At 43.9% G+C, this 24,836-nt stretch overlaps 1 protein-coding gene across 9 annotated transcripts; it reads left to right on the forward strand.

The window, feature by feature from the left end:
* CENPN (centromere protein N) lies at positions 1–24,705 on the forward strand. Of its 9 annotated transcripts, none has more exons than XM_070062793.1 (12): positions 534–1,468; positions 1,783–1,842; positions 1,959–2,139; positions 9,518–9,563; positions 13,144–13,203; positions 13,500–13,576; positions 16,419–16,595; positions 18,056–18,157; positions 20,622–20,685; positions 22,061–22,170; positions 23,589–23,715; positions 23,973–24,705. In XM_070062793.1, the coding sequence occupies exons 3-12, from the start codon at positions 1,969–1,971 to the stop codon at positions 24,053–24,055; spliced, it is 1,017 nt and encodes a 338-aa protein (XP_069918894.1). In that variant the 5' UTR covers positions 534–1,468; positions 1,783–1,842; positions 1,959–1,968; the 3' UTR covers positions 24,056–24,705. The 9 variants fall into 9 exon arrangements, with proteins under 9 accessions (XP_008255875.1, XP_051702993.1, XP_008255876.1 ...); XM_070062791.1 differs by having other exon boundaries at positions 536–1,468; positions 1,570–1,842; positions 22,058–22,170; XM_008257652.4 differs by having other exon boundaries at positions 536–1,468; positions 22,058–22,170.
* Positions 24,706–24,836: the final 131 nt, after the last annotated feature.

The following is a 24,836-nucleotide window of genomic DNA, read 5'->3' on the forward strand; positions in this document are numbered from 1 at the left end:
GAGCGAGCGGAGCCAGTGAGACATGCACCGCCTTAATAGCAAAATGAACCAACAAAGTAGTCTCGGCGACCAACCGAGCACACGTTTACTCAAACGGTCTCCTGTATGAAAACGATTAGCGCTGGGACTCGGCGTTTCGCCGTCACACGCACTCCCCCGTACTCGGAACACAATGCAAAGTGCACGCTCCGGGGGCGGGGCTTGAAAGCGGCGCGCACTGCAATTGGAAGCTTTGAAGGCACCTCGGGCGGGAACACCCGCGGCGGAGAGAGACGGCTGGAGATGTGGGCCGGTAAGGGAGCCCCTGGCGGCCAGGGATCGGGGCCCGGAGGGCGGTGAGAGCCCGGAGGAAGCCTGTAGGGCGACTGTCTCGCGACTCCCGCGGGTCTCAAGTCGTAGGATCGGCGCTCGGTTCCCGGCTCGGGGGAGGGGGACTGAGGCTGAGGGGCTGGGGCCGGGGACGCCGCCTGGTCGTGACGTCATCTCCGCCGGCCGGGGGCGTGGCCTTACGTCAGGGACCCGTCTGCGCGGGAGCGGTGCCGCGCGGTCACGTGATGGCTGCGTCTTCAGGGCGCTGAGCAGCGGCGTCCGTGCAGCCTCTTCAGCAGCGTCTGCAGGGACGTTACTTGAAACGGTTTTCTTTTTCTTTTTGGTCGTGAGTTCATTCAGCAAAACCTGTCTAGAGCGCCTGCTTTGCCTCAGGACTCGCGGATCCCGCCGTGTGTTCAGCGTGTGCACTTGAGGCTTACCGATCCAGAGTGGAATTCGGGGTTTTCGGGGTTTCTTCTGGCTCTCCCATCGCGGCTGACAGGCGCAGCCAGAAAACCTTGATGTCGTCTTTGGTTCCTCTCTTACACCCCACGTTTCATCCATCAGGAAGTCCCGTGGGCCTTCTCTCAGCAGTGTACCACTCCCTCCGCCTTGGCTCCTCGTCTCCCTGAGATTGACTTACTTGCAAGGCAAGGGGAGACAGGGGTCTCCCGTCACTGGTTCGCTCCCCCACATGGCCACAAGCGGGTTGGGCAGAGCGGAAGCCCGGATCCAGGTTGCATCGGCCCCCACGTGGGTGGCAGGGGCCCAGGCGCCCCCAGGCACCTCAGCAGGAGGGACTGCGCTCGGGCTGCCGTGGGCTGTGGGTGTCCCAGGCGGGCTGCTGCACCTGCTGTGCCGCGACGCCTGCCCGTCGTGTCTCAGCTCTGCCCAGGCCTGCTCCGCCCCTGCCTGAGCGCAGGAGACCGGAGAATCGTGGTGGAAACCGAAGCGCGAGGAGTCAGCGTCACCTCTGAGAGTAAAAGCAGTTCTCTGCTGTCGCCTCTCTCCGTGTCTGCTGCTCCCCTTCCTGTCAGTCTTCCCCCACCGAGGTACCCCTCCCTGACCCAGGCCGCTTCCTGTCCCGTCGTCCTTGGAGGCCCTAGTGGACTGTGCCCACCAGGGGACTTGCTCCCCGGATTACCTCAGATGCCCTGCGGTGAGGCCTGATTCTCTGCCCCTCCACATTCGGCCTGTCTGTGCCATTTCCTGTCCAGCACATATTTTGTGATGTTCTTATTGTCTGTTTTTTCCTAGTAGAACGAGTGCTCCATCCTGTCGGGGATTTTTGTCTTTTGCGTTAAAGATCGAACTATCCCAAGTGCCTAGAAAATTGCCTAGCATGCATGGGTGCTTTGTAAGGAGTTGCATGAATCAGTGAATAGATGGATGATTTACATAGCCAAGAAAGAAATAGCACTGATTTTAAAAATAAATAAGTAAAACAATTCTAACACATGCCTTAATAAACAGCTTAAGGAGAAAATTAAATCCTTATGCCAACGCACTGTTTGCACAGTGGAGGGAAAAAAGGTAAACATTTCCACGTTTGGCCTTTAAAGCTGAAAATAGGATTTTGAAAAATTAATAGTTGCATTAAACTTTTGCATTTTGTCAATTCCGTGTTGTGCTGTTTTGTTTTGTCAAAGTGCCACAGGGATGGATGAAACTATTGCTGAGTTTATCAGGAGGACCATCTTGAAAATCCCCATGTCTGAAATGATGACAGTCCTCGAAGCCTGGAATTTTTTGTCTGAAAGTCAACTGCAGACGTTAAACTTGCGGCAGAGAAAGGACTCTCTTGCTCAAAGTGTGGTTCTGCTGTGTGAGGTATGGTGAACCTTGAACAACATGCTAGCCCTTTGGCTTTGTCTTTCTCCCTTTCCTTAGTCCAAAAGGGATTTAAGGCAGCTGCCGAACTGAGTGATGAGGGCTAGGTACTCAGCTTACAAAGACTGGTTACAAGTCAATGAGAAAAAAAGTGAATATTATGGGAGGAGAGAAAGGGTCAAAACAAGTTAAAATAAAGAGCAGTATTTTTTGCAATTTTTTTAACCTATTGTCAAAAATAAAAGATAGTAACACTGATACATGTTGACAAAGTTGTGAGGGGAAAAGTACACTTTTTGCATGTGTGTATTTATTTACTTTTTTATTGTAAAATTATTTTGGACTCAGAAAAGTTGCTGGTACCAAAAATTCCCATATTCTGGTATGCTGTTTCCTCATTCACTTTCATATTGGTATATTTTTTGAACTAGCAGTTCCACTTCTGGTAATTTATAGTAAAAATATTTTTAAAGGAGGTATATATAAGTCATATTATACACTATAAATATTTACATAAGTACTTATATAAAGATATGAACTAGCATTGCTTTAAAAACAAAATATGGAAGCAACCATATGCAGGCCACTGGATAAACAATGATCTCTCCAATAACAAAATACTCTTCAGCAGTTAAAAAGGACAAAGTGGGTCTTTGTATGCAACGGTGACAGAACCTGTATCACATGCATATGTGTCGGTATTTACTTGTAAAGCAGTGAGTTTCCTGCAGGGTTATTTTGTCGCCTGAAGGACATAGAGCATTTGGTCAAAACTAGAGGATTGGAGTATTATGGGCTGCTATTGGGTAGAGGCTAGGGATGCCATTTTTTTTTTTTTTTTAATCTTCAAGCAAAGCACTATGTTTGCAGCAAAACTGATACACAGAGGCATTTCTTTCTAGGGATGTTAATGTCGTAGGGTAACCCTCCAGATCGGAGAATTATTTGACCCCGAGTGTCAGTACTACCTGCCAAGGTTAAAAGCCCTGCTGGGGTAGAAATCCAGAAGGATTAGAACCAGGTTGTTAGGCCGGCGCCACGGCTCACTAGGCTAATCCTCCACCTTGTGGCGCCGGCACACCAGGTTCTAGTCCCGGTCGGGGCGCAGGATTCTGTCCCGGTTGCCCCTCTTCCAGGCCAGCTCTCTGCTGTGGCCCGGGAGTGCAGTGGAGGATGGCCCAAGTGCTTGGGCCTTGTACCCCATGGGAGACCAGGAGAAGAACCTGGCTCCTGCCATCGGATCAGCGCGGTGCGCCAGCCGCAGTGCGCCGGCCGCAGTGGCCATTGGAGGGTGAACCAACGGCAAAGGAAGACCTTTCTCTCTGTCTCTCTCTCTCACTGTCCACTCTGCCTGTCAAAAAAAAAAAAAAAAAAAAAAAAGAACCAGGTTGTTAGTCGTGGTTGGCCTGAGAGCATGATGGTGGGGAAGAATCCCACTCTGCATGCTGCTGCACACGCTCCATGTGAAAAATACCATTTTTATATACATACAGAATCCTTACAGAAAGCTGAACGTCCAGATTTGTGTATTCTCCCAAACTGAACACACCCGTGTTCCAGAAGCACGATCCTCACTCCCAGGGACACCAACTACGCTGTCTTCTAGCAGCATAGATTAGTTTTGCTTTTCTACATTGTATAAGTTGAAGCATACTGTATATTCTTTTATGTCTTGCTTCTTTCACTAGGCTGATGGAGCTGATATTCAGCCACATTGTTGCTTGTAGTAGGTTGTTCATTGAGGTTGTTAATCCCATTGTATAAATATGTAATTCATTTATCCACCCTACCTTTGATGGGCACTTTGGTAGTTTCAAGTGTTTGGCTATTATAATATGAACATCATGCGGCTTATGTTTTAGTGAACATATATACTCATTTTTGTTTGATATAAACCTAAGAGTGAAATTACTACTTTCTAGGACATGCATGTATCTTGCTTTGGTATAGTACACAAAGAGTTCTCCACTTTATACTCACCAGCAGTTTGAGTGTAGTCATTGGGTCATGAGTGTGAGTATATCAGGCTTTGGTACAAAACACCGAGCCATTTTCACAAGGAGTTGCACAAAATTGCACTCTCATCAGCAGTCTGTGAAAATTTAGAACCACATCCTTGTCATAGTTGGTACTTTGTGTTCTCATTGTGGCCTTCTGCCAGGTTTGTAGAGATTTTTACTGTAGTTTTGATTTGCATTTCCCTGATGCCAAATGAAGTGAAGAACTGTTTATTAGTCATTTGGATATGCTCTTTTTTTTTAAGATTTATTTATTTATTCGAAAGGCAGAGTTATAGAGAGGCAGAGAGAAAGAGAGTGAGAGAGAGATCTTCTATCCACTGGTTCACTCTCTAAATGGCCGCAACGACCAGAGCTGAGCTTATCCAAAGCCAGGAGCCAGGAGCTTCTTCCAGGTCTCCCATGTGGGCACAGGAGTCCAAGTGTTTGGGCCATCTTCTGCTTCCCCGGGCAATAGCAGGGAGCTACAGTAGAAGTGGAGCAGCCAGGACTCAAAGCGGCACCCATATGGGATGCCAGCACTGCAGGATGTAGCCTTACCTGCCACACCACAGCCCCGGCCCCTGGATTTGCTTTTTTGTTTTGATTTGTTTAATCATTTGTCCATTTTTCTGTTGGAGTATCTTTTTTCTTGCTGAGTTATAGTTCTTCATGTGGTCTGAATAAGTCCTTTGTCAGATAAATAAATTCTTTCTCCCAGTGTATGTTTGCCTTATCACTCTTTTAATGATTATTTTTTTGATGAACATAGGGATATCTGAATTTTTTACATTATATTTGTAACCATGGTTCAACATTTTCCTATAAAATACGGCAGATTAAATAGGCATCTTTTGCTACATTGTGCCAAAACCCAATACCCTAACAATAAGGGGGTATTTTGGAAGCATAAATCTAAGGCCAGAGAGAAAGAGACCATAGCATTTAAGAGATAACCAACAAAATTTAGGATGCTGGAAAACAGAATCAAAGAAAGTAAAAAAATCTAACAACTCTATTCTAACCCATCTTGTAGAAAAGTGAAGAGAAGGGAATTTTTTTTAAGATTTATTCATTTATTTGAAAGACAGAGTTACAGTGAGGCAGAGGCAGAGAGAGACAGAGAGAGGTCTTCCATCCACTGGTTTACTCCCCAGATGGCCATAATGGCCAGAGCTGCGCCAATCTGAAGCCAGGAGCCAGGAACTTCCTCCCATGTGGGTGCAGGGGCCAAAGACTTGGGCCATCTTCCGCTGCTTTCCCAGACCGTGGCAGAGAGCTGGATCGGAAGTGGAGCAGCCAGGACTCGAACTGGTGTCCATATGGGATGCTGGCACTGCAAGTGGTGGCTTTACCTGCTACATCACAGTGCCGGCCCCTAGCTGCTATTGGGTAGAAGCTAGGGATGCCTTTTTTTTTTTTTTTTAATCTTTAAGCCAAGCACTATGTTTGCAGCAAAACTGATACACAGAGGCATTTCGTTCTAGGGATGTTAATGTCGTAGGGTAACCCTCCAGATCGGAGAATTATTTGACCCGAGTGTCAGTACTGCCTGCCAAGGTTAAAAGCCCTGCTTTAAAAAGTCCTAGCAGTTTAGAAGTAGCAATACTTCTAAACTCATTCTGCAGGACCAGTATTCCCCCTGACAGCAAGACCAAGGTAGACATTAAAGAAAACTACTGGTCAATATTTCTTAGGAACATTGATGTAATTATTCTCAGCAAAATTCTGCCAAATTAAATCCAATATGTTCAAAAAGTAATACATTATTACCAACTGCAGTTCATCTTAGAAATGTGAGATTGGCTTAACATTTGAAAGTTGATTATTTTAAATCATCCTATTAACAAATTTAAAATACATATGATCATCACTTACAAATAAAGAATTTGATGAAATCCAGCATCCATTCCTTACGAAAATTTATCAGCAGCCCATGTTGTAGCACAGCAGGTTAAGCTGCCACTTGCGATGCCAGATTCAAGTTCCAACTGTCCCACTTCCAATCCAGCTCCCTACTAATGCATATGGGAAAGCAGCAGAAGATAACCCAAGTCCTTATTCCAAGTCCTTATAGGCTCTTGTACCTAGTTGAGAGACCCAGATGGAGTTCCAGGCTCCAAGCTTTGTCCTGATCTAGCTGACTTTGGCCATGCCCAACCCCAGCCTTTGCAGCCATTTGGGGAGTGAACCAGTGAATAGAAGATCTCTGTCTCTCCCTCTTTCTGTAACTCTGCCTTTCAAATAAATAAATAGATCTTTAAAAATAAAAGAAAATGTATAAAACTAGGAATAGAAGGGAACTCTCTCAAAATGATTGAAGTTATTTACAAAAAGCCTAGAACTAGCATCATACCTGCTATGCAGCATTGAATGCCATCCCTTAAGATCATAAGGGAGGGCAGCCAGGATGTCCACTCTCACCTAGTAGGGGTTGTACTGGGAGTTCTCGCCAGCGCAGTCAGGCCAAAGAAGCCTGGCAAAAAGTCTAATGGAATTTATACTCTCCCAAAAAAGGTGCTAGGCTTAATAAGTTTAGCGAAATTGTAAGATACCATATCAGTATATAAAAGTATTGAATATCTCTATGCCAACAACAGTTAGAAATTGGAATTGTATGCGTGCGTGTGTGTGTGTGTGTGTGTCACTTATGATTGCATTAGAAAGTATGAAATACATACAGATCCATCTAACAAAAAATGTGTAGGTCCTATAAACTGAACCCACAGAACACTGCTGAGAGAAATTAAAGATCTAAATAGAGAGATCCACACTGCTGGAAGTTCAGAAGGCCTGACGTTGTTAGGATGTCAGTCTTTCCCGGGTTGACCTGTGACTGCAGTGCGACCTCCACTCAGACTATAGCAGATTGTTTTATAGAACCTCAGAAGCTGATTTTCAAATTCATATGTGCAAATGCAAAAGACCCAGCATAGCTAAAAAGACTTTTGGGAAACATGAAAGTTAGACAACTCAGACTTCCTGTATTCAAGGTGACTTACACAGTTAAGAGTCACCAACACAGGGGGGTGTTGGCATCAGAAAGAATGAAGCAATAGATTACAGGGTAGATACAGACTCATATATATGTGGTTAACTGATTTTTGACAAAGCTACCAAGGGCAGTTCTGTGAAGAAAAGATAATCTTTTCAACAAGTGATGATGCAATAATTGGATGCCCAAATATACTACCAAAAAATGAATTTCAAACCATCCTCTGTACTATAGGGAAGGAAAAAATTAACTCAAAGTAGATTCAAAATCCAAACATAATACCTAAAACTATAAAACATGTAGAAAGAAACAGAAGAATATCTTTGTGGTCTTGAACTAGGCAAAAGTTTCTTAGGCTGAACACTAAAAGCATTCATAGAAGAAAAAATGATTAACAAATCATATGTTAGCAAAATTAGTACTTTTATTTGAAAGATACTGTTAAGAAAATGAAAAGAAGAGCCAGACTGGTAGAACCTTTTTTTTTTTTTTTTTTTTTTTTTTTTGACAGGCAGAGTGGATAGTGAGAGAGAGAGAGACAGAGAGAAAGGTCTTCCTTTTGCCGTTGGTTCACCCTCCAATGGCCGCCATGGCTGGTGCGCTGCAGCCGGCGCACCGCGCTGATCCGAAGGCAGGAGCCAGGTACTTCTCCTGGTCTCCCATGGGGTGCAGGGCCCAAGCACTTGGGCCATCCTCCACTGCCTTCCCGGAACACAGCAGAGAGCTGGCCTGGAAGAGGGGCAACCGGGACAGAATCCGGCGCCCCCATCAGGACTAGAACCCGGTGTGCTAGTGCCACTAGGTGGAGGATTAGCCTACTGAGCCACGGCGCCGGCCATAGAACCTATTTTCAAATAATTATCTGATAAAGAACTTGTACCTGGTATATATGTAAGTGTGTGTGTGTGTATCTGTGTTTTTTTTTTTTTTAATTCTTAGGAGTTAATAATAAGAAAATAACCCAGTTTTTTAAATAGGCAAAAAAGATGTGATAGAATGCACATTCCCCACAAAAAAAGATTTATGATGACAAATAAGAGTGTGAAAAGATGCTCAAAATCCTTAGGCGTTAAAAAAAATGAAGGGGTCCACGTTGTGGTGCTGTGGGTTAAGCCACCACTTGCAACACCGGCATCCCGTATGATTGCCAGTTCAAGTCCCAGCTGGTTTGCTTCTTATCCAGCTCCCTGATAATACACCTTGGGAAAGCAGCAGGAAATGGCTTGGGTCCCTGCCACCCATGTGAAAGGCTCAGATGCAGTTCTAGTCTACTGGCTTCAGCCTGGCCCAACCCTAACCATTGAAGTCATATGGGGAGTGGATGGAAGCGCATGCTTGGCGCTCTCTCTCTCTCTCTCTCTTTCTCTCTCTCTCTGCCTTTTCGCATCTCTGTAACTTTGCCTTTCAAATAAATACATCTTTAAAAACAGAAAAAGAAAAATGCAAATTAAAACCATAATAAGAGATCCTAATACACTTATTTAATGCACTTAGTAGACTGACCATACCTAGTGGTAGCCAAGATGTGGAAAAACTGGAACTCTCATATTGTTTTGGTGGGAAGGTAAAATTGGACAGCCACTTTGGAAATCAGTCTGGCACTTTCTTAAACAGTTAAAATGTATGCTTACCATAGATTCGGCCAAGAGCAATTAAAACATATCCACACAAAGACACAGACACTGATGGTAATGCCGCATTATTCATACCAGCCCAAACTGGAAATAAGCAAAATGTCCATCCGTGGATAGAAGGACAAACAAATTGTGAAGTAGCCATGCAGTGGAATATTACCCAGCAGTAAAAAGAAGTAACAATTCACAGGTGGGAAAAGGGGGATTGATATCAAAATAATTAAGCTCAGTGGTAGAAGCCAGACCCCTTCCCAGTGAAAGAATGTAGGCTTATATTAACAGTCATGTAAAACTATGAAGCATGCAAACAGATCTGTACTGACAAAAAGCAAATCAGCAGTTGCCTTGGGACCAGGGATGGGGATGCGATGAGATGGGAACTAAGAAGGGTGGAAGGGAGGATAATAAAGAGACACGAGAAGAATGGAGGGTGTATTCCTGAGTCAACACCTAGCAAATTGTCCATGTGAAATGTCTGCAGTTTAATGTATGTTAACTACCCCACTAAGATCGATTTTTGAAAAGCAAAGTAAAAAGTGATAAATGAATAAATTATGAGAGAATGGTTGTGAGTGCCTAGACCGAGACATGAAGCAGCAGGTCTGTTGGCTACAAGAATGTAGATTGAGAGAGTTTGTCAGGAAGCACTCGGAGCATTTAATAGTCCGCTCTGACCTTGCCTAAAACGTGCCTTAAGTGGGACAGTACGTGTGGTATACCGCGTATGCTAAATAGTTTATCCTCTCTTTCAGGAGAAGTGTGCCAGTCTCAGCGATGCAGCCCTTCTAGACATCGTTTGTAAGTTTTGGTGATTTTTATTCACACTTAGCTAATCCCTTTCCTCAGAGGTTTTTTTGTCTGTGAGGCTTGGATTTTAGGGTTTGAAGACCTGGCATCTGTCGTTTACCAGTCTTGCATCCTTTGCCAAGTTGCATCTTCTTTCTAAGCCTCTAACTTCCCCTAAGAAAATTGATATAATAATAGTATGAGCTTAACACGCATGACAGCTGGGGTGAGTGTACTTGGAACTGGAGGGAGAGGAGAGCCCCTGCTGTAACGGGGACACTTCAGGGAAGCATGCTTGTCACAAAGATCATGGACTAGTCCAGGACATGTCCTTGGGCCAGTGCCATGGCGCACTAGGTTAATCCTCCGCCTGCGGTGCCGGCATCCCATATGGGCACCAGGTTCTAGTCCTGGTTGCTCCTCTTCCAGGCCAGCTCTCTGCTGTGGCCCGGGAAGGCAGTGGAGGATGGCCCAAGTACTTGGGCCCTGCACCCCATGGGAGACCAGGAGGAAGCACCTGGCTCCTGCCTTCGGATTGGCGCAGTGTGCCAGCTGTGGCAGCCATTTAGGGGGGTGACCCAACGGAAGGAAGACCTTTCTCTCTCTCTCACTGTCCACTCTGCCTGTCAAAAAAAAATATCCTGGACTAGTCTAGGACATGTCCTATATAAGGTAGCAAATGTCTTTATTTATATGTAAATCATTGTCAATTACTTCATAAACTTTTTTTTATTTTATTAAGATTTATTTATTTAATTGAAAGGCAGAGTTACAGAGACAGAGAAAGTTCTTCCATTGGCTGGTTCACTCCAAATGACCACAAAAGCCAGGGCTGGGCCAAAGCCGGGAGCTTGTAACTTGGCAGGGCCCAAGTACTTGGCCATCTTCTGCTGCTTTCCCAGGTACATTAGCAGGAAGCAGGATTGGAAATGGAGCAGCTAGGACTCAAAACTGGTGCTCATATGGGATGTCATTGTTGCAGGCAGCAGCTTAACCTGCTGTGCCACAATGCTGGTCCCTCATGAACTTCTTGTTAAAGATTTATTTATTTATTTATTTATTATTTATATTATGAAAGTTACAGAGGGAAATGGAGAGCCAGAGAAAGAGATCTTCCACCTCCTGATTCACTCCCTAGATGGCCACAGCAGCCATCACTGGGCTAGGCCGAAGCCAGGAGCGTCATCATTAACAATAAAAAATTTAATTTCTGTTTTTGTCGCAGAAACCAATTAGCCAAAAGAGTAAATACCAGAGGGAAAACAAAACAAAACCTCTGGAGGCTGTCTCTTGAGTGGGCATCATGCGGTGCCTGCTTACACATACTTTAGGCAAAACCAGATAATCAATGAAGAATTGTCAGGCCTGTTGCCGTAAGTGGAGGGGCGAGGGTGCCAGACACCTGAGCACCAAAGAAGGAAAAGTGCTGAACCTCAGGAGGCACAAGAAAAGCCAGAAGTGCCAACTGTGTGACAACTTGAGGCCAACTTGAAGTGCCTCTTTGTGAGATATAGAAAACCTGGTCTGAGATCCAAAGGTCAATACAGGATCAATTTTAAGCTAGAAGGATGATGGAGTAAGGTTCTAATTTTTTTTTTTTTTTAATATAAATGAAAGGTGGAGTTACAAAGAGGGAGAGACAGATCTTCCATCCACGGTTCACTTCCCGGATGGCTGCAATGGCTGGAGCCATGCCAGGCTAAAACCGGCAACCTGGAACTCAGTCCAGGTCTCGCACATGGGTGACAGGGGCCCAAGTACTTGGACCATCTCCTGCTACTTTCCCAAGTTCATTAGCAGGGAGCTGGATTGGGAGGGGTAGCCAGGACTCTTAATCTGCTGTACTATGCCACCAGCCCTGAACTTGCTAACTTCAAGGTCTGTTTCTATTCCAGAATATTGTGGACTTTGTTACTCTGTGGCGTACATGTATTCATTCCTTCCTTCAGCAGACACCACATACAGAGTGCTACCTTTATGCCAGGCAGTGCTCAGACCCGGGACTACAGCAGTGAACAGGTCCTTGGTTCCCATGAGAATCTAGTTAAATGAACACCTAAGTGTTCAGAATCAGCCCTTAAGGCACGTGGATCTGGCTGAAAAGCCCATGAGAGTATTTCAGGCATGGAAAGCCAAGACACTCTGGCAAAAAACAAACAAACAAACAAACAAACACCTAAATGAAAGATCTCCGCGAGTGAGATCCCAGTGGAAAGAACAGGTCTTCAAAAAAGGAGGTACCTTTCTCTGAAGGGAGGAAAGAACTTCTACTTTAACTACGACCTTGTCTAAATATGATCAGAGTCAGTGAACTCAAAAGGCTTCCATAGCCTTGGCAACTCATGACAAGAGCCTAGGGTGATTACTGAAGCCATAAACATGAGTGTCAAATTGTTAAGTCAACAACAGGAGTCACTGTGCACTTACTCCTCATGTAGGATCTCTGTCCTTAATGTGCTGTACATTGTGATTTAATGCTATAACGAGTACTCAAACAGTATTTTTCACTTTGTGTTTCTATGTGGGTACAAACTGTTGAAATCTACTTAATATATGCTAAACTGATCTTCTGTATATAAAGAGAATTGAAAATGAATCTTGATGTGAATGGAAGGGGAGAGGGAGAGGGAAAGGGGAGGGTTGCGGGTGGGAGGGAAGTTATGGGGGGAAGCCATTGTAATCCATAAATCGTACTTTGGAAATTTATATTCATTAAATAAAAGTTAAAAAAATAAATAAAACATTTTTAAAAATTAAATGGTAAAAAAATAAAATGAACACCTAAGTAGGCAGATGCGATGAGTACTCTGAAGGGAGCTAAGACAGGGCCGTCTGGGGAGAGTGGTCAGGGTGGGCCACTGAGTAGACAGCGGGGAAAGGGGCAGGGTGTAAGGGGCTGGGAGAAGAGGCTGCAGGCACAGGAACAGCCTGTGTGAACAACCAGTCACTGGGAGCTCATCACTCCCTGTCAGGCCAGGGGAGCGCACCAGTCTGTAGGGTAGGCTTGTGTGGAAACAGAACCAGTGCTCTAGCTAAAATAAGAACAGATGGCAGCCAGCGCTGTGGTGTAGTAGGTTAAGCATCTGCCAGCATCCCATATGGGCGCCATTTCGAGTCCCAGCTGGTCCAGTTCTGATCCCACTTCCTGCGATGGCCAGGGAAAGCAGTCCCTGGGCCCCTGGACCTGTGTGGGAGACCCAGAAGAAGCTCTTAGCTCCTGGCTTCAGATCATTCAGTTCCAACCGTTGTGGCCATTTGGGGAGTGAACCAGTGGATGGAAGACCTTTCTCTCTGTCCCACTCTCTATAACTCTGCCTCTCAGGTAAATAAATAAATCTTAAAGAAATTTAGAACAGATGTTAAAATGGAACTATATATTATGCAGGGTGGGTGAATGGACTGATCATAATTTTATTTGAGTAAATTTAATACATATCAGGTTTATATTCTGAATAGAAATCTGTATAACCTAATTAATGCAAATACTGTTATTTTCGCAAGTTTACATTATTAGAAGTACATATTTATGAGCACATTACTTCAAAGTTCAATGACATGATACTAAGGAGTAAGCCCTTCCTCCCTCTCTCAGGTACTCAAGTTCATCGGCACCAGAAAATCTGGGATGTTTATCAGATGAGTAAAGGACCAGGTAATATTTTCCATTTTAGGTGGATATTTTAATTGGATGTTTCCATTTTAATTCAGTATTCATATTTGCTATTTTGGGTTTTTAAAAATAAATAGCAGTATGTTCTTCAGTCAATTGTCTTTCAAAGAAAATGGTTATTTCTGATTCATCTATGGAAAATTTCAGAGGTCCTTGTAGCGTTTAAATGAGTCTGTCGTTATTGCTGCAGGTTTACACAAAATACCTGGCTCCAGGGTTCCTGGCAAATGTGTTTATTGAAGACATAGTTTACGTAATTTTTCTTCTCATCCTGACAGGTGAAGACCTCGACCTGTTTGATATAGAACAGTTCAAAAGTTCATTTAAGAAAATTCTTCAGAGAGCACTAAGAAATGTAAGAACAAAATTCATCCAAATTTAATGACGTCTTGGCACTTAAAATCTGCTACGCTTGGTTTTTTTTTTTTTTTTTTTTGTAACAATTTCAATCAGTAATATTCCATACCATTCTTCTCCATGTCAAAGGCAAACTCTGAACATTTTAGAAACTTCCCTGTCCTTTCAGGGCCCGAGAGGCTTCTTTCCTAGGAGCGGCAGCACCCAGGAGCACTCTGTGCAGTGACAGGAGTGTCTGCGTCAGCCTTGTCTGGAAGGCCAGCTGCTGTCCACGTGCAGCTGCTGAGCACTGTGGATGTGGCTGGTGTGGTGGAGCAGCGGCATCGCTAATCCTGTTGAACTTCAGTGAGCTGAAGTGAGATGGTCCTGTGCAGCTGGTGGTGCTGGTGACGATCAGCGCAGCTCTTGAGCAGCCTGATCTTCCGGGTGCTTTTGTGTTTGTAGAAGCTCTCCAGAAGAAGGCCTCCTTCCATTCAAGCTCTTTGGCACCTCATGTGGGCCAAGCTCTGTGCTGCTCCCTCGAGAAAGACAGCTCCGCACCTCTGCACCCTCCCCTGGGAGGATTCCTTGTCTGTAGCACCCAGGGCATTTGGAAAAGTAGCTGGATAGTGGGTAGAGCCACCAACCTGCTTTTCCTAGAATGAGCTCTGTGAGGGAGGAGCTAAAGAGATGTCGGCAAGCCAAGTGCACCTGTCTCAAGTTCCTCCTTTCCATCGTTAGAGCTCCAAGAGGAAGCTCCATGGAAGGTGAGCTGACAATCTGGGTGCAGGCTGCTAAATGACACTCTAGCTGTCAAACATTTGCAGATGTAGAAAGGCTGTATTATGAAATGCTTGAAGTTTGTATTCCTTAAATAAAAGGTTTCTTGGGGGGAAAAATTAAAATAAAAAATAAAAAAACAACAAAAACTAAGGCCTACATATTGTCCTTGAAGTGAAAGCCAAGTATAACTTCCTAGATTCTCACCAAATAACATTCCTTTAGCTTTGAGCTAAGTGCACAGAAGGGTTAGGATTAGTACATTTGTGAGCCCGTTATTGAAGCTTTATGGTTCATGCTAGGTCTATGCTACTTGCTAGGAAGGCTTCATTAGAAAACAGATACTAGGGGCCGATGGAGAAAGCCACCGCCTGCAGGGTTGGTATCTCACATGGGCACCAGTTTGAGTCCTGGCTGTTCCACTTCCAATACAGCTCTGCTATGGCCTGGGAAAGCAGTAGAAGATGGCCCAAGTCCTTGGGCCCCTATACCCACGTGGGAGACCTGGAAGAAGCTCCAGCCTCCTGGTTCCAGATTAGCCCAGCTCTGGCTGTTGTGGCCATCTGGGGAGTGAACCAGTAGAAGGAAGATTTTCTCTCTCTCTCTCTCTCTTTCTCTCTCTCTTTCTCTCTTTCTCTTTCTCCAGTAGAAGGAAGACCTCTCTCTCTCTCTGCCTCTGTAACTCTGCCTTTCAAATAAATAAATGTATTTTAAAAATGAAAAGATATTAGGTAAGGCTGCTTTCCTTCATAAACTTTACATGTAGGGAAACATGGTTTTCCGGACAAGCCCGAGAAATTACTGAAAGTGTTGATTTCATAACTTGATTGTAGCTTTTTTTTTTTTTTTTTTTTTTTTTTTTTTTTTTGGACAGGCAGAGTGGACAGTGAGAGAGAGACAGAGAGAAAGGTCTTCCTTTGCCGTTGGTTCACCCTCCAATGGCCGCCGCGGCTGGCGCGCTGCGGCTGGTGCACCGCGCTGATCCGATGGCAGGAGCCAGGAGCCAGGTGCTTTTCCTGGTCTCCCATGGGGTGCAGGGCCCAAGCACCTGGGCCATCCTCCACTGCACTCCCTGGCCACAGCAGAGAGCTGGCCTGGAAGAGGGGCAACCGGGACAGAATCTGGCGCCCCGACCGGGACTAGAACCCGGTGTGCTGGCGCCGCTAGGCGGAGGATTAGCCTAGTGAGCCGCGGCGCTGGCCTGATTGTAGCTTTTTAAAAAAATTTCCTGACACCTGTGTTGTGGTGCAGCGGGTTAAGCCAGTGCTTACAGTGCCAGCATCCCTTATTGGAGTGCGTGTTCAAGTCCCATCTGCTCTGCTTCTAATCCCACTCCTTATTTATGCTCCTTGGAAGGCAGCAGTCGATGGTCCAGTTGATGGTCCACGTGGGAGACTGGAATGGAGTTCCTGACTCCTGGCTTTGGTCTGGCCCAGCCCCAGCCATGGTGGCCATTAGGGGAGTGAACCAGCAGATAGGAGATCTCTCCTTGTGTGTCTGTGGCTTTCCTCTCTCTATTACTCTGCCTTTCAAATTAATAAAGTTTTTTTAAATAATAATTCCTTCGGGACAGGGGTGGGCATTGTGGCCCAGTGGGTTGGACTGTCACTTGGGATGTTTATAGTGAGCTCCAGTTCTGATCCATCTCTCTGCTGATGTGTCTGAGAAGGCAACAGAGGATGGCCGGAGTACCTGAGTTCTTGGCCACCTCATGGAGACCTGGATGGAGTTCCAGGCTCCTGACTTCAGCCTGGCCCAGCCCCAGCTGTTGCAGGCATTTAGGGAGTGAGCCAGTGGAAGGAAGATCTTTCTCTGTCACTCTGCCTTTCAAATAAATAAGTAAATTTATTTTTCAAAAAATATTTCTTTATAAAAGACTGTGCACGGCGTGTACCTTTCTCTCTAAAAATCAGTTATTTTCCCAAAGAGTCCCAAAACCCTGTCATGAAAAGCAGGAGAAAAGACTACTGGATCGCAGTCTGCCCAGGAGATTCTAGTGACATCGTTTGCCTGTAAAAGCAGCTGCAGCTGGTGGCACAATGAGATTTTTGTGAGAAAGCTCAAATCTTCTTTTCAATAAGGTGACGGTCAGCTTCAGAGATGCCGAGGAGAATGCAGTCTGGATCCGAATTGCCTGGGGAACGCAGTACACTAAGCCAAACCAGTACAAGCCTACTTACGTGGTGTACTACTCCCACACTCCCTATGCCTTCACTTCTTCCTCCAGGCTCAAGAGCAATATCCCCCTGCTGGGTCAGGTATGGAACAATTATTATCGGTTGTAATATTTTCTTATCCTTGTCTTAAAAGTGTTTGTAGTTTACTCAATAAGCATTTGATGTAGAGACCAATTTAATTCTCATCTGAAAGAAAAAGAGCAGAGTGGTCTTACCCACAAGTGGGAGTGTGGTCTAAGATACTAGCTTGGAGCTATGTTTTATTGTCTTAATCTAGGAGTAATAAGTGCTTAATGTGAAAAGTGCAGTGAATGCATAAGTCTCTAAGAATAAAAAGTTAGTCTTTAAAACTTCATATCTTTGTCCCTATCCCATCCACCCAAAAAAATGCCATTTGCTTTCAGGAGTTGTTTGATTGCAAAAACTGGGTTGGTGCGTGTGTTTCTATAATTTGCTTTAACTTAACAGAATGTCTCCATGTGGTTCCATATAATGTTGTTTGTGATTGTGTATTTTCCTATAATGACCGTTATTTTTATTTGTAACTGTTTTCCCTGTGTACTGTATACAAGAAGACTGCTTTAACCTAAGATACAGCTTCTCTTCTGCTTATGGTTCTGCCTTGGGTGTTACAGGCTTCCTAGCATCTTTCCCCAAAATAAGCCAGCCCTCAAGTGGCCTGGTGACTGTTGCTTCCCCTCGTAGCATTCACAGCTACAGTGGCACCTGCAGTTGATACCACTTCAGATGGTTGTAGGTGAGCAGATGTACCCTGGCTGTGCCCACCCGTGTCTGGTAGAACTGGGTGAAGCATCTTGCACTCCCGAGTGGTGGACTAAGCAAGCCAGCGTCCCACTGGGTGTACTTGCTTGTCATTTAAGTTGTTTTTCTGAAATGGCAGAAGACTGCTCTTTTCTCTTTGCCTTTAACACTTCTGTACATTTGGGGTCACTTGCTCTGTGGTGCGTAGTGGTCATTCATCCAGGCACACTGTCACAGGTGGTTAAACCTTACCTCAGAGGCTAATGTTCACTTCGGTTGGATATCCTAAGGCAAGCGCACCTCTTCCCTTTAGTTCCAAGTAAATACCTTGTTCTGCTGTTCTGTTCCAGTCTTCTAACTTGTTTTCCAAATGACAGGCAGCTTTTATAAATTGCATTTAATTCATACTATTTTCTCTGTTGCCCTGAAGCATCCATATTTTCATTGTTGTGTGGCAGTATCATTGTAGTATTAGGTGACTGGTATTCTACAATGCTAACTTGAGTATGTATTTCTAGTCTGAGCTTGATTTTGTTATACTCCTAACTTTAAACAGAATCCCTTTTCTAAAAATGGTACAAAGGACTATTTATGAGACTTAATGACAGTAACGGGTATTTTAATTTTTAAATTAACACGCCAGGAAATTAAATTTTTTGGATTTCCTTGCACTCTTAAGTGGGAGCTACTCACCAGTTGCAGCTCCTACATTTTATTTTGACAACTGTTAGAAACTCAGGGACAGTAATCCTAATAGTCTCACATACTTTTACTTGAAGGCCCTGACAGTCGCTAGCAAACACCATCAGATTGTGAAGATGGACCTGAGAAGCAGATACCTAGACTCTCTGAAGGCTATTGTTTTCAAGCAGTATAATCAGGTAAGCCTGCGACTGTGAAGATGAGCCTTCGGTTTCTCTTCTGCACAGGAGTTAGAAGGCGCTGGACAAGCAGGTAGGAAAGTCCACCCCAACAAGAGGAGATGAATTTAGATGTTACTGAATTGGAGAAAGCTTCCATTAGTTAACATGAAAGGAAGCAAAATAATTTCTCACCGTCATCTTTTTATAATTTTATAAAATAGCTTTATACTGCTCATGGGTCTTTGGAGTCTGGGTTATATAGATCCAAGTTTCTAAATCAGAAGTTCTAGTTGGGATTTGTTTGCTGTTTAGATTAACTTGATATCATCCTTTGAACTTAAATACATATAAGACAGGGGCCAGCGCCATGGCTCACTTGGTTAATCCTCCGCCTATGGCACTGGCATCCCATATGGGTGCTAGGCTCTAGTCCTGGTTGCTCCTTTTCCAGTCCAGCTCTCTGCTGTGCCCCAGGAGGGCAGTGGAAGATGGCCCAAGTGCTTGGGCCCCTGCACCCACATGGGAGACCAGGAAGAAGCACCTGGCTCCTGGCTTTGGATCGGTGCAGCACCGGCTGTAGCGGCTATTTGGGGGGGGTGAACCAATGGAAGGAAGACCTTTCTCTCTGTCTCTCTCTCTCACTGTCTATAACTCTACCTGTCAAATAATATATATATATATATTTATATATAAGACAGAAGTATGGTTCATTTTTTGTCCCATTAGTCAAGCAGTTGATATAGAGATTGGAATGAAAAGGAGAAAGCATTGGTCTAAGTCCCGCAGTTTATTTGTAATACTTAATTTTTTGTTCCCCGTTAATGATAAAATGAATCTACCTTTAATAGGCTCAGGGTCTTTTTCCGATGCATGACGAATGTCTGTTCTTGCTCTGTGTATATCTTTGAGTCCTCAGAGATGTTATACTTAAGTTTTTTGTTTGTTGTAAGTGGAAGGAAGTGATACCTCTCTACAAGTTACTCTAAAGAAAAAAATCTAACATTAAGAAGTTAGAGCCGGCGCCGCGGCTCACTAGGCTAATCCTCTGCCTTGCAGCGCCGGCACATCGGGTTCTAGTCCCGGTCGGGGCGCCGGATTCTGTCCCGGTTGCCCCTCTTCCAGGCCAGCTCTCTGCTGTGGCCAGGAAGTGCAGTGGAGGATGGCCCGAGTGCTTGGGCCCTGCACCCCATGGGAGACCAGGAGAAGTACCCGGCTCCTGCCATCGGATCAGTGCGGTGCGCCGGCCGTAGCATGCTGGCCGCGGCGGCCATTGAAGGGTAAACCAACGGCAAAGGAAGACCTTTCTCTCTGTCTCTCTCTCACTGTCCACTCCACCTGTCAAAAAAAAAAAAAGAAGAAGAAGAAGTTAGAGGGGCCGGCACTGTGGCCTAGTGGGTTAACACCCTGGCCTGAAGTGCTGGCAGCCCATATGGGCACCAGTTTGGGTCCTGGCTGCTCCACTTCTAATCCAGCTCTCTGCTATGGCATGGGAAAGCAGTACAAGATGGCCCAAGTCCTTGGGCCCCTGCACCCGCGTGGGAGACCTGGGGGAAGCTCCTAGCTCCTGGCTCCTGGCTCCTGGCTTCGGATCGGCGCAGCTGCGGCCGTTGCAGCCAATTGGGGATTGGGCCAGCGGATGGAAGACCTCTCTCTCTGCCTCTCCCCTTCTCTCTCTGTGTGACTCTGACTTTCAAATAAAATAAATAAATATTAAAAAAAATAGTTTGAGAATGGTTTTCTCCTCCCCACACCTTCTCACCAAATAGAAACCGTTCTGCTACAATATAAGGGTTGTGTCCATTGTCAAGCAGCTAATTATAAAAACCAGTGGCTCTAGCAGGGCACAGAAGAGGTTTGAGAGACTCCCATTTAGAGTCAGAGAACTTTTCCACAAGGAATCTTGGTGAGAATTTTAGGTTCTGAGCTGGAGCTGTAAAGCTGAGACAGCACATTGCAGAAATTGCCTTTGATCACTCTAGGTTTTGTGCTCACTACCTGTACTTCTTACAGATCTGCCTTCATTTTTAAAAAGAAAAGGATTCATTTTATTTGAAAGGCAGAGTTACAGAAAGAAAGATCTTCCATCCACTGGTTCACTCTTGAAATGACCACAATGACTGGGGCTGGGCTAGGCCAAAGCCAGGAATGAGGACCTTCTTCCGGGTCTCCCATGTGGGTGGCAGGAGACCAAGTACTGGGCAAGTACTTGTGCCATCTTCCGCTGCTTTCCTAGGCCATCAGGAGGGAGCTGCAGAACTGTCTTTATAACTAAGGTCAGAGTTGTTCAAATATGGGACATTCCCTTGTCAACCTTGTGTGCTTGGGAAAGGCTCATTTCAGCCAGGATGTGACCCTAAATATCCTTTTGTTGGAAAAAAGAAAGATATGGCATATACTTTAATGTACTAAAATCAATTAGTATCTGCATTTCAAGGTGTTAAAATTAGTAAAACATTCAGTTGTTTGTTTTTTTTTTCCCTAGAACTTTGAAATCCACAACCCTACAGCACCTCTACAGGAAAGGAGCGTTGGGCTGGACATAAACAGTATGTGTGTCTCAAGACAAAACTGAAGTTGGGAAGTGCATCACTTTTAGAGTTCTGTCACTCAGTAGAATGCATACACAGTAAAATTCTGATTCAAAACTATTGACTGCTTTCAGAAAAAAAAGTTAAATATCTGAAGGGGGAAGTTAGGCAACTATAAGTCTACTTTAGACTTTTCTAGAGTAGCATGTAACAACAACAACAAAGCTAGCTAATAGATGTTGAGCATTTTTCTAGTGCCGAGCATCACAATAATTGTTTTTTTTTTTTTTTTAAGATTTATTTATTTAATTGAAAGAGTTACACAGAGAGAGGAAAGAGAGGGAGAGAGAGAGGTCTTCCATCCAATGATTCACTCCCCAATTGGCTGCAGTGACGGAGCTGTGCCGATCTGAAGCCAGGAGCTTCCTCCGGATCTCCCATGCAGGTGCAGGGGCCCAGGGACTTGGGCCACCTTCCACTGCTACCCCAGGCCATAGCAGAGAGCTGGATGGGAAGTGGAGCAGCCAGGTCTCGAACCAGCGCCCATATGGGATGCCAGCACTGTAGGCCAGGGTGTTAACCCACTGCGCCACAGCGCCAGCCCACTAATTGGTTTTTATGTATTATTTCCATAATCTTCACAGCAGTTCCATGAATTAGCACTGTTCAGCAGAAAAGTGAGTTTCAGAGAGGTTTGGCAACTCTACACAAAGTAAAACAGCTAGAAAGTGGCATAGCCAGATTTAAAATCTGGGCAGTCTCTTAATGCATTGAATCAATTACTCTCTAGAATCATCAGAATTATAACCACGTTACTACTCAAAGGTGACTTGATGTTCTCCCTGGAAAACCCAAAATAATAGACTATTAGACTACTATAATGGATCAGAAAAGAGGTAGGGTGTAATATAAATTTATAAAAAATGAAAACTTCGCTGTCTCTTAACGGAGATTTGGCAATAAAAGGAAATGGCACAGCTGTTACAAGCCAAACATTTTTATAACTTTCGAATGGCATAAGAACAGCTGTTAATTTCATGTTGAAAAGGCAGGATACAAAGTTGTATATTTTGTAATTCCAGTTTAAAAAATACATAAAAGCATATGTATGCATCATTACTCACTGTAGTAAGAACCAGATGGAAACACATTAAAATGTTAACAATGCTTATTGCTGGCTGGTAGAATTATGGTTCCCTTCTATTTTCTCTGTATCAGCCTGTTCTTTATAACTTTTCTATAATAAGAAATCATTGCAATCAAAAGAAGAAACATTAGATGTTATTTTTTAATTAAACAAAAATTGTGAAAAGTTAGAAATAAAAAGAGGATACTTTAAGGATGAAATATATTCCCAATGGCTGCTTCATGTGAAATCTTCCACCTGTAGCAGATTCAAGGATCATTCATGAAAATGCAGTAGAAAAAGACAAAGTACAGAGAATAACTCAAGAAACTTTTGGAGACTACCCTCAACCACGACTAGAATTTGCACAGTATAAGGTAGGATGTTGACTAAATTTCACCTACAAGTTATTGTTGTTTTATGATAGGAACAAAAACCTTAAGTGGAAAACAGGTCTAAGAGACTATTCTCTTTTCATTTATCACTTCAGTTTTGGAAGGCAGCTATGCTCACCACTACACCACAAACGCCTACCCAATCACTTCAATTTCATAATCGATTTGTGAGTTAAATAGATCTCTTTATTATATTGATAAGTTCCCCTGTTGGCAAAGAAGACCTGTTGAAATTTTGAGTTTGCCTTTTCATTTCATCTCACATATCAACTCAGTTGTATATAATTGGGTGTGATCTGTTGTACATTCTACCTCTCTAGCTCATCTATACCTAGAACAGTAGTTTGCACATAGTAGGTGCTCATAAACCCTTGTTTAGTAAAAAAGTCATCATGTAATCTGGTTGACATCATATAGAAAAAAACCAGTAGTCCCAACAATACTCCAACCTTAGCTGGTTTTTGAAGTGTGCCACTAGCCTCCAGGAAGTCCAGATAACAGGCTTCAGGTATATAATGCAAGCCATTGTTACTCACAGAAGAACTTGAAGTTTGTGCCATGATCAGCCTAATCCGAGTCCATGCTCACAACTTGTAACCTGCTCTTGCCTCCTAACCCTCCAATAAAATTCATGTTGGCTGGTCTTCCTGAAGCTACAGCACTGATCTGCTTTCTTAGACCCCAAGCCTGTTTGGTTTGATTCCTTTGTAGTGGGAGAAGTTGAGTGACACCACTAAAGCTGCAGTCCCTTAATGGCAGGTTTTAACTCAGTCCTTTTAAACAGCTCATAATCCAGAACAGTGGTTCTTAAAGCGTGGTCCTTGGACTAGCAATATCAGCTGCGCTTGGAAATGGGTAAGAAACGCTGATTCTTGGCTGCCCTGGTACCCTGATCTGTTTTCACAAGCCCTCTAGTGGTGCACACCAAAGCTAGACAGATGCTGACCTAGGCTGCAGGAGATTTGATTCACAAAACTTCCCTTTCCACACATCTTAGAGTGGCCCCATTGTGTAAGCTAAAGTACACATTTATTCATGCTGGTACTAATTTTTCCCTACCTTTTCTATTTTGAAGAAGGTCAAACTTGGAGAAAACTTGCAAAAGTATTACAGTGAACATCCAAAAGAAACACCAGTTTTTCCTAATGTATGGTCATGCTACCGGGGTTCAGTTTTGAAGAGAGTCCTTTTGAGTCTCTTAGGTACATACTGAAATGTGTACAGAAAGAATGCTGTGTGTCTTGGATTTGCTTTAAAACAACCCAGTGGGGGTGGGTGGTTGGAAATGGAGGTGGGATAACTGATGAAACAAGAATGACAATGAAATGCAGAATCTGACTTCACCATCCTTCACCAGTCTGATATATTTAATAGTAATTTGTCAATCTTTTTGTTGACAGCTCGAAACAAAGTTCAAAAGTGACTTAAATGGGGGCATCCTGGCTGACAGGGAAGAACCACTGAGGTGCCTGATAAAGTTCTCCAGCCCACATCTTTTGGAAGCTTTGAAATCCTTAGCACCAGCCGGTGAGTGGTCAGCTTATTTTACAAACTAGAAAAATCAGCAACTGCCTCTGAGCTTTCCTGTCACTCCAGCGTGCCACCCCATTGTGCCCTTTTTTGCATATTCATGCACTTTTTGCACATTCTGCTTCTGCTCTTTCATGGGAGGCAAAACCATGATCCACCCTCTAATCTTGGTCATTTTTAATTAACTCCAATCCTTTGCCCTGTGATTGTTTTAATTTTTTTTCTTTCTTTTTTTTTTTTTTTTTAAATTTCAGGAATTGCAGATGCACCACTCTCTCCACTGCTCACTTGCATACCCAGCAGGGGAATGAATTATTTTAAAATTAGAGACAAATAAGATCCATGTGGTTTTGTAAGTGCAGCAGCTCCCTGACTGCACATAGTACCTACGTATTTGTTAATGGCTATTTGGAGAGCTTCTTTCCATGAATTTGTACAGCTTCTTTCTATGAATTTGTGTTTTATAAATTAATTATTGATATTAAAAGTTTAGAAACCTTCACATAATTGTTGGGACTGTTTCCTCACCGCCATGTTCTGTGAGGGATAGCAGCTGTGGGCATTTGAGATTCCACAGGATATCGATGGCTCCAGACCTGACCCCGAGTACCAGCATGCTCTGAGTCAGGCAGGAGGCACGGTGGTGGAGCCTGCTGGCAGTGTCCAGTGTCCTTTCTCCCACTCCGGCCTCTTCTCTATCCTGGGCATGTCTGGTTTCAAATACCAGTGTCCAGATTTTCTTATGGGCCTTGAATCACATAAATAAACACCAAGAAACTACACCTGACTAAACTTCTGGGAGAATCATAGTCTGTTCAGAGGGGAGAGTTGGGCCCATGAAGTTGTTATTGCAAGAGGCTGTTTATCTGATAATTGAGTTATATAAAATCATTGTTTTGTTGTAAATATAACTTTTCATAATTTTATTATGTGTAACGTTCAAACTGACCATTATACTCATTTGTGAATAAAGATATTAAAAACTTATTATATCTGTTTCTGTTGGTGAAAATCCTTTGTTGATCATCACTAAATAGCATATCCTTTTATCATGACATTTAAAAGTTGGTTCCCTCTGCTACGCCAGAGAGGATTTGGGGTTATAAAAAAATGGATTC

This window comes from Oryctolagus cuniculus, chromosome 18, assembly GCF_964237555.1.
Source record: "Oryctolagus cuniculus chromosome 18, mOryCun1.1, whole genome shotgun sequence".
Taxonomy (NCBI): Eukaryota; Metazoa; Chordata; class Mammalia; order Lagomorpha; family Leporidae; genus Oryctolagus; species Oryctolagus cuniculus.

Excerpts from the sequence above, each read along its gene's own strand:
- CENPN (XM_008257653.4), top strand. The coding sequence starts at position 1,969 with ATGGATGAAACTATTGCTGAGTTTATCAGGAGGACCATCTTGAAAATC. Across the intron at positions 2,140-9,517 it reads GTGTGGTTCTGCTGTGTGAG|GAGAAGTGTGCCAGTCTCAG; the intron begins GTATGGTGAACC and ends CCTCTCTTTCAG. Across the intron at positions 13,577-16,418 it reads TTCAGAGAGCACTAAGAAAT|GTGACGGTCAGCTTCAGAGA; the intron begins GTAAGAACAAAA and ends CTTTTCAATAAG.